We start from the raw sequence: 14,301 nt of genomic DNA, 5'->3' as shown, positions 1-14,301 counted from the left end.
TGCAGGGTAACTTGCATCCTATCTGGGAGATGCTTGGGCTGAGACTGGGAAGAGGCTGAAGTTTTTCCCCTTATGGTAGAATGTCCCTGTTGTAGGACTGTGGAGAATGTTTGATGGTGAGAGGTGGTTCAGTTATTGGCAAGGAGAGGAGAATAAAATTGGGCTACTAGGGAGGAACCTAGTATGGAATTTGCAAGGGAAGTCTGCAAATGTAAATTCTACACTTTTCTGCACTTAGGCACAATCCACTCTGCCACTAAGTCAGTTTGTTGTTGTTTTTCTACTATAAAAGTACCTTTGCCTTCTTTCTCAGTACTGCATCCACTCTTCATTGAAGCCCCTCCTTGGAGCCCATAGCAGGGCCTCTCACCAATACCATCCTTGAGGAAATCAAGTAGGGTCAAGGAGAACTATGTCCCTGGCATATGAGGTCACTCCATCCAACAGTGCCCATAGTTTGATCTTTTCTCTTGTGCTGTTGATATGGACTGTTGATTCTCCAAAAATCACAAAGCCTTTTGTAAGCGACAGATTGTCTTTACCATGTGTCTCCCAATGGGACTAGAGTTCCTTAACTTCAGAACCCTCCTGCAACAGCAGCTGACCCAACATCCCCAGAGGCCAATGCAGAGCTCCCCAAGAATTGTGTCAGCAGCATCAGTGCATCCCAAGGCGTGTCGTTCTGGGGATTTTTTCAGTTGTGCTCACATTTGAGGCACTCTAGAAATGCTGATGTAGTTAGTGGGATGACTCCATGTCTGTTCTGAGCTGCGGTGAGAGCAGATCATGGGAGCAAAGTGCGTTTGCAATTCATCTTTGGTCGCTTTGCTCCATCTATTGGTGAGAGGCTGTCTTCTGTCCTCCCTGAATTTTACAATTGTGTTCTAAAAAGACTGCTCATTTGGTACATTCTTTTGCCAAACCATTCCACCAATAATTCCTTGTCCTCACTTTTTTACACTATTTTCTTCTCTTCAGCTACATGTTTTCTTAAATATGAAATACTGATATTGATCCATGACTTGTAATATCTTAATCACAATAGCTGTGCATTGTGATATTGAATAATGACATAGATGTATCAGGAAAAGCACTGACTTGCTATTCTCTGTCCTATGTCACTTGTTCAGTTTCAATTCTTTACATGAGGGTGGAGGGGTAGTTCAAACACTCCAGAACTAACCCAGAGCTGAAAACAGAAAATGAATCAAAGCATCACGTTAGAAAGACAGAAGGAGACAGCCAGGGAAAAAATTCAATTCTGTCATATATCCATTTTTCACATGTATCCTCATGTTGTTTGCTTAGGTCCTGATCCAAAAAATACACAAACACATGCTTTGTTCTGAGAACAGAAGAAATTCTATCCTGTCTGCGGTGGAAGTAACAGACATTTCTGCAGTTCAGGCAACCTGTTAAGATCTCTTGAGTACAGAAACAAATTTCTAATCTAAGAAGCAGAAATTAACAATTTTCTTGACACCCGAGAATAAATCCATCTGAAAATTGGATGGCTACTGAAAGAGTATTTTCCCTAGGCAAAGCAGCTATTGCAGAGAAGTGATTAAAAAAGAGTATTTGCACGTTGTCAGCTGAATGTGTGCATTGAATTACGTTTGTGAGGATCTTTTACTATCAACAAGATTAATGCTAACTGCTTAAATGGTGGTGCATTTGTTTTAAAACACCTGATCTACTACATTTCTTCGTACTCTTAGATACATATTTTTACCTGCCTTTTCCCCCACCCAAAACCCAAAACCTAAAACCTCAAGCCTGTTCCATTCAGAGATGTTTTTGCAGACATAAATTGTTCACTTTGAGACATTAATGAATATTAAAATGGGCTGGATGATACAAGGGATCCCACTGGACAAGCTTTGTGTTGTGTGTTACCATTGATGGCCTTCAAATCTTCTGTCTCTTGTACTGGAATGGAGGATGGAGTTCACTTGCAGGAATAATAATTACTAGCTTAAGCTGGAGATCATGTTCTGCTCATGAGCGTGGTTCTCTGGGAGCTCAGTTTGACATCTTGCATTATTTTCATAAAAGTTAATGAAATAAAGCTCAGTGTTTTTTGCTGTTTCAAATAGGGCCCTGATTGCACAGGGAAAGACCTAAGGCTTTCAGCTACCAGCAGGGAGTTTAATAAAGTGGTTTTGCTTTCTCTTTTACAGGGACCTGCAGGACCACCAGGCATTGCTGGACCCCCTGGACGACCTGGTGCACCAGTAAGAAAAGAGCCTTGCTTCGCTTGTTTGTTTTTATTTTATATGAACAAGAGGAAAACATAGCTGGGGAGAAGTTTAAATCATGGGTTTCAGTGGGAACTGAGACAGGCCCTCTGGCCTGTTTTCTCTTATATTTTCTTGCCGAAAAGCCACAGCTGGTCCTAGAGGACAGCTTCTCTGTGTTGAGCACTGGAACCACATCAGTGCTACCTGCAGATAAGTCAGTGTCTGCAGGACCATGAAAGAGTCCTGACTACCATGGAAGGGCAAATAGCATTTACATTGAAAACAGCAACTTCCATTGAGGTAGGTGCAAAAGATAGGAATACCGATTTTTTTTTTGTTATTGTTATTGTTCTGGTTTTATTTTTCAGGGACTGCCAGGAGAAATTGGAGTTTCTGGTAAAACTGGACCACCAGGACCAGCTGTAAGTGTTGAGGAACTGCTTCACTTGCTTCTATGCTCTCCATGAGTGCAGATACTTTTAATTCTCAAGTCTTTGCTTTGTTTCCTGCAGCTTGTCCACACGTGAGGTTTAAATGTGGACTCCAGCACTGTTGCTTTTTATGCAAATACTAGCCCCTGATGTTTTTTGTGAATTTGACCAGATGCAGCTCCGCTACTCCTACACACCAGGACCTCTATTTTTTCTTTATACAGTACCTTTCAAAAGTCATTTTGCATTTGGCAAGATATCATTCTTCCAGACCTGGATTTTCCTGAATCAGGCCAAAGAACTCATAATTAAAATCTCAGGTTTAGCAGAACATGGCGATTCTGTTGTCTGTTTTGTCAAGAAAGGTGAATTCTGAAATACTGAGTGCCACCAAGAGCCTGCTGTGTCTGGGGAGTGACTGACACTTGGAGAGGGGGCAAAAGTTTTCTGACCACTTTAAATGCATTACAGGAATTCATTTTAATTCTTATCTTGCTGAACAATTCTGTCACTATGTGTTGTATAATTTAATTTTAGGAGTCTTTGTATTGTGTAAGAAATTATCGATATTTAAAAGGAAAAACAGACTTTAAAAAATCTTTATAGCTGCAGATAATAGTGACTTGTAGAGGCTGATAAGTAAAAATGGCATTTTTAAAGTTACTGAAGAATCCGCAGTGCATAAAAAGCGCTTTACTGTTGTTTCTCTATGACAGCACTGACATCTAGTGGTCATTTACCAAAACTGAGATGCTGGAAAAAGAGCCGAGTGCCTAATGTGCATTGTGAGAACTTTTGTATATTTTGAGTCACAGGAGGGAAAAGGTGAAAACAAAATGCATGAAGTGGTTCTTCTTTCCTTAAACCTATATCAAGGGCAAGAGGAATGAACTTAGCATGCTTATGCTGAGCTTGCTTTTAATGATTTAAACGACAGGCATTTACAGCTTGTGATTTTTCTCTTGTTTAGGGATTGCCTGGCAAAGATGGACTCAATGGGCTTCCTGGGCTTCCAGGGCAAAAGGCAAGTGGCATCACATACACTAGTATTAAACCACTTGCTTGGGTAAGTCAGTAATTGTGAGCAGGAAGAGAGACACAATTCCAAGGTCAAACACCACCTCACCAACCCCTCATCACGGAGCCAGAGGTGAAGCTCCAGGACCAAGGCAGCTGGTGTGATTGCACTGTACTGAGTCATTATGAAGATGGAGCTGGTTGTAAATACAGCAGACATGAGTGATCCTCTTCCAGTCTTCTACTTCTGTGTCCTATATGGCAAACATCTCTGAGCATTGCAAACAGAGAAGCTTCTTCTGTCACTCAGGAAAACCAGTGATGCTGGTAATTCAAGGCACACATCCAAGGCACAAGAAGGAAAACCAAAGTGTGGCAGGCTCCAAAGACATTCCTTTCTTTCCACTGTGAAGTGCTGGAAAGAAGAGATGTCAACTCCTCAAGACTTCTGTAGATCTGTGTTGTAGAAAAGCAGTTCTTATTCTGCTCCGTTTGAAAGCTTCAGCAAATGTCAGGTTGGGAAAGGTTGTCTCCTCTGCTGTCTCTGTAATGGAGGAAAGGTGACAGGAGATTTCAAGGTGGGAGACACTGGCTAACTTGCCATCACTGCGTCAATAATTGCCAACGAAATGTGCCGTATTTTGTCAATGAAGGCCGAGCTAGGCCTTGGGGATGGAATATTGGAATAAGTGATACCAAAAACACTGGTAAATAAAACTCTTTAAGACTCATTTTGGACTTTCAGAAAGCGCTCTTTATCAGGCCTGGGCAACACGACAGAGTGATCTCCATCAATCATGTGCAGAGACAAAAGCTGGTTACAGAACATATTTCCCATTTACTTGCATATGTATATTTTTTCCCAGAAATCTTATGCATATTCTATTACTTTCCAATGTCTAATTTTAATGTTATTGTGAAACTCAACAACAGTCAAAACTTTTGCTAATTTGGAGCTGGCTCCAGCTCTTTGCTTGACTTTGTCTTTGAAATAGAAAGAAAACTCCAAACAGAGGTGATTACAGAAGAAGACACATTTGTTCAGCACAGACCATACTTCACACAAGATGTTACCATCTCCAAAGAACGAACAGCGTCTGGAAAAAATACTGTTTTAAAGAACACACACTATCAGAGGGATGTTCTGTCTATCTTTCAAGAAACACAATTGTTTAGATAAAACTTAATTCTAGTTTAGCTTAAATAAAAGTTCCAATTTTTGTAATATTAACTACTTCTTGTATCTTAAGAACAACAGCTCTTAACCATCTAGTACCTTCGATTACGTCGGCAACAGGCTTCTTGCCTCTGATACTTGAACACTATGACACCTACTTGATCCAATGACACACTACATTTATACTAGCCGGTCTCAACTCAGTGCTTGAGGTCATGTCTAGAAAAGTCACCAGCTCCCATTTATTGATAAATAAAGGTGAGGAATTTGCAGTCTATTACAAATTTCTGAGGCTAAATAAACTTTTGAAATTATTCACAACCCTGTGTAGTACCTACTGTACTACCCTGCTGCATAGTGCTTTTCAGCTCTTAAATGCACTGTACTCTCTGCTGCTCATCCCAACACCACCCACAGTTTCAGAATATTTACCTAAAAGGCCCAGTGGCCGAGGTCCCTTTTGTACAACTGGTTATTTTTCTTAACAGAAAAAATGTAGACTTTCTAGCCATCTATATCTTGAAGAAACTGAATGTTTTTCAGGTAATTCACAATGCTACAGTGATTGATCTTGTGTTATTCCAGAAGTATTCCAGTAGAGTGATTGGTTCTGGAGATGTGATTGCAAACAGCACCAGAATGGAAAAAAACATTCTAAGAAACATGTTCTCACATGGCTCAGTTTACATCCTCAGGCTGATACTAAGGATCTAATTCAAAATATTTCTCACTATTTCTTTGCCCTGCAAACATGCTGTACTACCAGAGGGGTTTTTATGTTAAAGTCTTGTATTCCTTGCAGGGAGAACAAGGGGAAAAGGGTGATGAAGGAATTCCTGGAAAAGCTGGTCTTAAGGTAAGGAATTTCATTGTTATTTCATTGTTTGCTGTAATCATTGAGTCAATCATTGAGTTATTGTTATTTTAGAAGGTCTTACACTGAAGTCAGGAGAGCAGAATTTGTCTAAAGTTGGAGGCATAAGGCTCACTGCCTTTTAGAATTCATGGTATTCCAAAATACCAAACCATATTTGATGCTCCCCTCTCAAGTATACCTGTATGCATACGGAGATCTGACCTCGCCCTTGCAGTAGCTCCCTGTGGTCTTCGTTCCAAAGCTATCTAGAAAGCAATCTCAGTGTCTTATGGGACGTGGTTAGAACAACATGGTCCAGGACAACAGGGGACACACTTTATTGATAAGAAAGTGTTCTTACAAAAGGGTCACGTCCTTGCAATGTTAAAGTCTTGCTTTTGTTTTTCCAGGGTGAACCAGGGAGTCGTGGTCAACCTGGTGAGCAGGTGAGCAGAAAAATAATCTTACCAGGAAGACCTGCCTGTCAGAGCAATATAAAGTGACTACATGTAATTACAAAGCCATCCCCCCCAGCGTTCCTATAGGCTCCCTTTAAGTACTGGAAGGGCTACAAAGTCTCCCAGGGTTCTTCTGTTCTCCAGGGTAAACAACTCCAACTCTCTCAAACTGTCCTCATAGGGAAGGTGCTCCAGCCCTCTGATCTTGTGAAATACAGCATAACATACACCACAAACTGGACTTAAAGGGAGTGAGGAAGAATCTGTCTATGAGGAGTCTCATATAGCAGCTTTCCATAAGCTGTGGCAGTCTCTCCATTTTGATTAAATTTTAGGAATTGCTGACCATTTTTCCTATTTATCAGGGTGTTGTAGTCAGACTCGTTGCCTCAGTTCTTCGGAAGAATAAGGTTCCAAGTCTGAGGTACAAAGTGAGGGGTTTTGGAATTAGGTATTTATTAAGCGGATAACAATTGCACCACCCACAACTTTGGACTATTTTACTTCTATTCCAAAATTCCTTATAACCTACCTAATAGGTATCACTGAGTTCCCAGGAAAGTATCTTTATTTGGCATCCCAAGTAAGGGGAGATCACCACGTAGTGGGCCAGCAGTTCATCAGGAGTGTTCACATAGTGCTCTCAGGGCATGGTTTCTATACCATTCATTTGTGGTTTCTATACCATTCCTTCATGGTTTCTCTGGTCACTACCCAGTGGTGTCATTTAGCTGTGGCTAAATGTCATTTATCTTGACAAACAAACTGCTGGGCTTTGCAGTTGCTGGACAAGCTTAGACCGAGGGCAGTGAAGGGTCAGACTCCCAGCTAGTGCTCTGCCTATCATTCTGGATTGTCTCCCCATGCAAGGCTGTTTTGAATTCTAATACCAGCTTCCAAAACACTTGCCTCTTTCTCCACACTGTAGTGCTTTCCACATATTTCATAAATGTTCTCTTTTCTGTCATCTCAGTCATAAATTAAATTACTGAATAATGCAGTCCCTTAGAGGACTTTATATACCATCTGAATTTGACAGGAAATAGTTAAAACCAGGTGTGTGAATGTAGTTTCTTCAATCAGTTGTACACCATTTTCTAGAGACCCTTTCAAGCTGCATTTCTGCAGTTTGCTAATGAGAATGTCATGTTGTCCTGTGTCAGATGTCTCACTAATGTCAAGATATTTGTACATCACTTACTGAATTTGGGTCCTTCCATGACTGAGATCCTTTGTGATAGTACATTAGAAATGCAGGTAGAAGAGTAATTATAAATAGGAAACCACATGGTTATTTTCAGATTATAAACTGGGTCAACCAGGAGCTAAATTTGAGAATACTTGATATATTTAGAACAAGCTTCTTGACACAGAGATCATAATTACTGCAATAACAAATATTACAAAACAGAGACTCAAAGGTAAGGTTCAAACACAAAGAAATTCAAATGTGCAATAGTACATCCAGGAAATTCTAGATCTTTTCTTCAGGTAACAGCTCTACCATTCAGATTAAAATAATGAAGTTTTTGCATTTCTAAACTACACTAGATCATTAAAAAATGAAAAGAAAAGTGAGAACTATTTTTTTTAGGTGCTTTTATTTGCTTGCTTTGTCCAGCTACAAAGCAGCATGAAGAAAACGTCCTAGATTCCATGATGCCTGTTAACAGTGTAATGACGAAAAAGAGAAGTCTTAGTTGCTGTTTTAAGTAATGATTTTCCAATTATAATAAATTATTTGATAATAAAACCAATCCCATTCTCTCTCAGCAAACTATATCTTTTAGATTTGATCTCATGATAAAACAAGGGCAGGTTCTGGCATATAGCATAGACTCTATGTAGCGTGCTGTGATGTATCAAGAAGAAGCCATCTGTAGCTGATTTCTGAACAATTCAGTCTAATGTCAGATGTGTAAAGGGATAGACAGCTAAATCAAGGTTTCATCCTCCCCAGCCAAAGGGCATGGTGGCTGGATTAGCCTATTGCGAGGATGAGACTTGATGCATTTTTAACTGACATTAGTGAAAGAAGAGTTTTGCCCACCATTCTGGGTTTTCATTCTTAATTATATTTGAGAGTAATGAGATTTATTGATAGAAGCTATGTGTGATGCCTCTTCCTAGATTTCACACATTTTGTCCTTTGTCTTACTTCCAGGGTGAAGCAGGTCTACCTGGTCTTCAGGGTTTACCTGGACCGAGAGGAGAAAAAGGAGATAAGGTCAGTGACTTTGAGCCACTGCTTGATTTTTTCATTTTGCCATTTGGCACCAGGTCGACTTACCTCACATGTCTTAGATGTTGTTCTCTCTTGGTATGATTGCTATGGTGAGCAGCTGACTGGCACCCAGCAAAGTCACAAAATACCCCTTCCAAAACGGTACCTTACTGCCTAGGGATTGTTCCTCATTACAGTGGAGATGCTGATGAATTGTGACAGTCCTAAATGCAGAAGGTTATGACTCGTGCCATGCTGGCTGTGAGGCAGTAGAAGAGCTACAGTGCTATTTATGCCTCACTTTCAGAAAGACCTGCCTGTCTCTTCCAGTAAGGGGAGAGGAGACTAAAGTTCATTAATTCCCCTTGGTTAGAAATGCAGTGAAAAAGCACTGGAAATCCATAAAAACAAGGCAGTTTATTGCTTATAGGTGCACTCTACTTAATTACAAAGGCAAAATATGCAGACTCAAATGCAATACTAAAAATGTGTCTCTCCAAACACAAAGTCAAACACAATCCTACAATATATATTTAAAATACGCAGCATCAAACACAATACTATGATGTGTATGTGGAGTATGCAGCACCAAGTACACTACTACAATAGGTCTTGCGTTAATCAAAAGGAGGAAAAGTAAGGAGATTGTGCGCTAGTAGGGGAAAAAAAAAAAAAGAAAGAAAGAAAAGGAGAGGAAAATATTACCTGTCCTAGTTCCCTAGTTCAAGCGCTGATCCAACCAAGGGGGTGTTCAGTCCACAGGAGCACACTGCCTGAAGTTTTTCCCTCATTGCTAGTCTCTGTTCTTCCCTTTTTGTAGTTGAAGATCAAAGGGATGGCTATTTACACCCTGGAGTGTTTAAGACAGATAAGACCAAGACAGCCTGTGCCCTTTGTCCTTATCTCTGCCTGCTAAGTAACCCCTTGAGAGTAGTACATTTTAATCAGTCCTTTGTCTCAAGGAATTAAAGCTGATAGAGCCACCAGCGTCCCTGTTCTGTTTGTGGTCTCCTACACTGCCTCGTTTACGAATATAAAAAAAACTAAGAACAACAAAAAGTCACAAGTCCCCGTTGTCACTGAGCACTGGAGAAAACTCTAGATGGCTGGATCATTTTCTGATGACCTGACTGCCACCCACTACTATCTATTGCTTACCCTGAGCTCCAAACCACCAGAGACATCTGCACACTGGGAAATAGTTGGATTAGGGGCCTGACTCATTTAGCCATGTAAATGAAGTCCGTACTCCTGATAACTGACTACACGCTTAATGGATTCGAGAAGGTTCTAAAATCAATGGAGGTCTTGTCATTCAGTTTGCTATATGTATTGTAGGGAATATGATATAGAAAATATTCTGTATCTATATAAAATGATAGAAATCTAGGTCAGATATGTCCTATTTGAATGCAAGATAAGCACATTTTCTGTACATACTTTAAAGAGTACTCACATCATGCTTTTTAAGCATCTCCCATTCACATGACCCAAATACTTGAACAAAGTAGAAAGGTAGGTACCGGTGAATGAGTGACTCAGAAATCTTTTTTTTTTTAAACAAATTGGTATTATGAATGTCCCCTTTGCGTCTTAATTCGTGTAGTTATGCCTCTATTGTCCAGCTAGAAAAGGCCTGTTTTTTATAATTGCATTAAGCAGTAGTATCTTCTACATGCAAGTTATTTTATGATTGGTTCTTTCCTTTCCATGAACTTAAATTCTATTCACTGACCTCTGAAAATAGTGTGGATTTTATGAAGCCATCTCCAAAATGTTACTTTTTTAATTTCTTACACTATGTCTTCAAGGACAGGTAAGATCAACTGAAAATATAAAATATTCTAGTGGGACTGATGCAATCAATTCAAAACGTGTACTTCCTGCTTTCCTTTTGCTGCTTTTAGGGAGAAAAAGGAAAAGATGGTCTTCCAGGACTGAAAGGTGAAAGAGGAGAAAAGGTAAATCATGAAATGGGCATGATCCTCCTTAGCCAAGAGAGGAAAAGGGTCAAGGGGGCAGAGGCAAGTGAACGGAGGAGAATATCTGAGGAAGATTAGAAACACTGGAAGTCTTTTAGCTGAGCTCTACAATGAAACAGCAGAAAAATCTGTGTGGGACAAAGACAATCATTTATTGAGTAATGCAAGAAATAATAAGCAGCTGGTGAAATCTCAGACAATTTCTTTAATTCAAGGAAACCTTTCTTTCTTTTAGAACTGGCTGATAGAAATGAGCCTGGAATTAAATTCTAAAGAAATTTTCTGTGCCTGCCTCTGCAAGAACAGTAATTTAAGAAATGGTCTGGGCTTCTGCCACCACAATACTATTAATTTTAGTGAAAATGAGAGAACTAGACAAAGGTGGTATCCACCAAAATTTACATTCAACCTCTGTGAACATGAAGGTAACAATGATGTGCTGACCTTGCAGATGCCAATGATTGTATAGTGAAAAACTGATGGTGGCAACAGCCATCAGAAAGTGGGTACTGCTTTGTTCTTCTTAGGATGCATCAGTCCTCAGTTTGCTGGTGACTTTCACAATATATGGATGTGGTAATTCTCTCATCAGTGGTCAGATGACATGTTCAATGAAGCATCTGAATCTCCTGTATCTGGGAGGTTACAAGGGTGTTAATAGTTCTTAGCTTTGAAGTGTCAGAGGGACTGATGTCTGTGGAGCACAGCTCACAGGAAGGTCAGTGGAAGTTAGGACACCTGGGCTATAATTCTTATGAGATACTTCAGCAACAGTATAGTTTTAACTCCAAAATTAGGGAGAGAACTGGGTTTAGAAACATGTATTTTTTATGAAAAAGAGGATTTTTTTCCATCTACAAAAGAAGCTCAGCTAATGCATGTTTTTCAATCAAGAATTTTGATCGACTTTAACTTAAAATGCAAATTAAATTCTATATCATTCCTGCACTGGATGGGGTAACATTTTAAATTCACTGACTTGTGAAGTCAGGTCGGTGACAAATTCATAAAGTGATAGAGACAACAAAGCGAGAATTCTGCATGCAACAAAGCAAGGACAGCAGAAATTCTGGCCAGAGCAATGGGGTAAATCCACCCATCAGAGAAGTACTATGGGATTTTCAGTGTCACTGAGTTGGCAGGTTGGTTTTGGGTTATGTCTCATCTGGTAATATTTTATCTTCTGTCTGATAATGCTGAGTTTTATTTGGATGTCTTTTAATATCCTTATTTACAATTTTCTCCTCTCTCTAGGGTGACATGGGTTCCCCTGGACCACCAGGCTTACCTGGAACAGTAAGTAAAATTGCATTCTGTGCTGTAACAATATTCAAAGCATCATCACACTTCCATCAGACAGAGCTTTTCAGGATCCTTGCTTCTCTTCAGAAACTTTAGGACCCATTTCACTTGAGACTGTCTGCCTTTGCTTCAGAGAAGAATTATCAAGCTATATTTGGTCTTTTTATTTTGAGGGGGAGGTTGTGCCCTTCTCTGTCTCTTTGCAGACAGCATTTTTGTATGTCCTTGCCTTGTGGTAGCACTTGAACTGAATTTGTGATTTGTTTAACTTCTGTGGGAGCTGTCTGAAGAAGGTCATGGCTGAAAATGGGGAGTACATTCATACAGATTTTCCAGCAAGGTTTTTCCCACAGGGATTTCAAGATAAGACTGGCTCACTCTCAACAGATACCAGTGAACGACTGCTTGTTTTCTTGGGGAACAATTCATCTTTTTCCAGGAAGAACAGAGGGTTCTTCTTGTTAGTATGAACTTACGGGGTAAAGCATTCAGCTTCAGTGATGTTGCAGCCTCCCAGAGCCTCCACTGCATACAGTGTCATGCTGTGCTGTAGCCCTAGGGAGACCCTCTCATCACAAAACTCGTTCTTGGTTCAGCACTGGATCCAGCACACAAACCAGTCATACCTAATTGCATGTACTTTTTCTGCTAATAAAAGAAAGAGACCAAGAGAACATGAATTTATTGTTTTGAAAATGAGCCTCCAAAATTATTTGTCAGAGCCTGATTATAATTGCAGTGAAGTTCACTAGTGATTAAAGCATCACCCACTGAATGCAAATACATAAAACTCAGAGTTCCCCCAGCAAATCTGTGTAAGCAGCTTGGAGTAAGGACTAAGAAAGGGCCTGTCATTGCAACAGGAGGGCTGATCCCAGTCACAGATCCCCCAAAACCCAGCAGATATACACTTGTCAGCTTTGCTCACTACAGCTGGTTACAGCTGCCACATTCACAGATTACAGAGAGAATTTAAATCAAGGTCTATTGGCAAAAATCAAGTGCCTAAAGGCCTCCGTGTAACAATGAAGGCGATGTTATAATTTATTCCTTGCCCTTGCTGGGCTTCTTTAGTCTGTGCCAAGGGGTGCATCATGGTATTGCGTAGGAAGACCCCATATGTATCAGACAAGAATAACCCAGTCACAACACCAAGGATAACTCTGTCTTAATAAAGGTGGAGAAGGCAGTTTACAAACACAGTAAAACATGCTAGATATAGAGAAAATATGCCCGACTGCTCAAACCTTCCCGTGTTTGTAAGAAGAAATAATTTATGCTTCAGTTGTAAAAGTGGGTGATGATTTCAATATCCTCATTCCATCAAGGACTACATTTTTCTCCCTAATTTTATCAGTTTGGATAAAAGATACTGCCTCTCTCTACAAGTTTTTATTCTTTTTTTCTGGCTAGTCCTTCAGGATGACTGTATGTGTAATGCCTAAAACAACCATGTTGAGACGTATAACTTGTTCACGGTACAATGCAGTGAGAGTTCTCACAAAACTCCACCAGAGTCAGGAAATTTAACAATACTGAAAATAGGGTGAGCTTGAGACAGCGAATAGTAAACTTGCTATAAAAGTTTAAAGATGATTTGTTTTTTCATAGCAGTGGGACATACAAGATGTTTTTGAGTTTGTGTTCATATTTCAAATAACCTAGGAAATGTGTGATGTTTGTGGGCTTTTTTCCAAACAGCCAGATGTTAAATGAGTTGCTCATTTATAAACCTACTGATGGATTTATGGAACATGTAATTCATAATGACAAGGAGAACACCTACATTTTTGCATTTCAAGGAAAATAAGAAATGGTTCTTTTAACACTTTGGTTTCTCTTCCAGACGGCCTTCTTCACCCCACACCCTAGGATTCCCGTAAGTAACAAGTCTACTAAGCATAGCTTCTGGCTTATTGTCTTTTGTATCTAATAAGTCACAGAGCACCTTAATGTTTTCCATGTTATTTAAATACTTTCAGTAAAGAGCTCAGTTTAAGTCTGGTTCTGGGCAACTTCACTATTGCAACCAGCCATGATGAGAAGTCCACAGCTCCATAACTGTCGTCGTAACAGCAGCATACAAGCTGGGACATAGCTGTATGCTCTACAAGCCTTTTAAATGAAGTTTAAAATGAAGTTTGATTTCCATTTTCAGCACATAGTGGGAAATATCTGCTATTACATAGAATCATACCATTGGTGTGCATATAATTTCATTAAGGATCAGAAGGCTTTTAACATATATAAATGGCAAAGGAAGGCTATGAGAGTGCCATTAGGGAAAAAAAAAAAAAAGTGAGTATGCCAGGTTCTTCAGAGGCTGAGTAAAGAAGTAGGAAAGCAAAGTAATACTGAAAATAGAGACAAGTTTTCATTTGTTCATGTTTCCCCTTGGCTTATAGTTTGCCAATATACAAGAACAAGGACGTGTGATCTTGATAGTGCTACAGTCACAGAAGGAGTTACATCTTTTACTTTGAGCACATTACTCTTGTAAATCAGCTGCAAGACAGTAAAGAACAAAAGGCTTGAAGACTGTCAGCAGGTCAGGTCACTGATATTTCTCCATGTACAATATGAATGTGATGATAAAAAACTGGTTGGATGGCTG

General features: G+C 39.7%; 1 protein-coding gene across 1 annotated transcript in view; it reads left to right on the top strand.

Annotated features, from left to right (window-relative positions):
- COL22A1 (collagen type XXII alpha 1 chain) overlaps positions 1-14,301 on the top strand; it is a 234,289-nt gene that overhangs the window by 165,979 nt on the left and 54,009 nt on the right. The window contains exons 25-33 of the mRNA XM_069854706.1: positions 2,181-2,234; positions 2,609-2,662; positions 3,642-3,699; positions 5,672-5,721; positions 6,132-6,167; positions 8,344-8,406; positions 10,311-10,364; positions 11,640-11,681; positions 13,534-13,566. Coding sequence (XP_069710807.1) covers positions 2,181-2,234; positions 2,609-2,662; positions 3,642-3,699; positions 5,672-5,721; positions 6,132-6,167; positions 8,344-8,406; positions 10,311-10,364; positions 11,640-11,681; positions 13,534-13,566 — 444 coding nt within the window. The remainder of the gene's footprint in view (positions 1-2,180; positions 2,235-2,608; positions 2,663-3,641; positions 3,700-5,671; positions 5,722-6,131; positions 6,168-8,343; positions 8,407-10,310; positions 10,365-11,639; positions 11,682-13,533; positions 13,567-14,301) is intronic.

The sequence above is a fragment of the Phaenicophaeus curvirostris genome, chromosome 3 (assembly GCF_032191515.1).
Source record: "Phaenicophaeus curvirostris isolate KB17595 chromosome 3, BPBGC_Pcur_1.0, whole genome shotgun sequence".
Classification (NCBI taxonomy): domain Eukaryota; kingdom Metazoa; phylum Chordata; class Aves; order Cuculiformes; family Cuculidae; genus Phaenicophaeus; species Phaenicophaeus curvirostris.
This window is presented reverse-complemented; position numbering and strand designations above follow the sequence as displayed.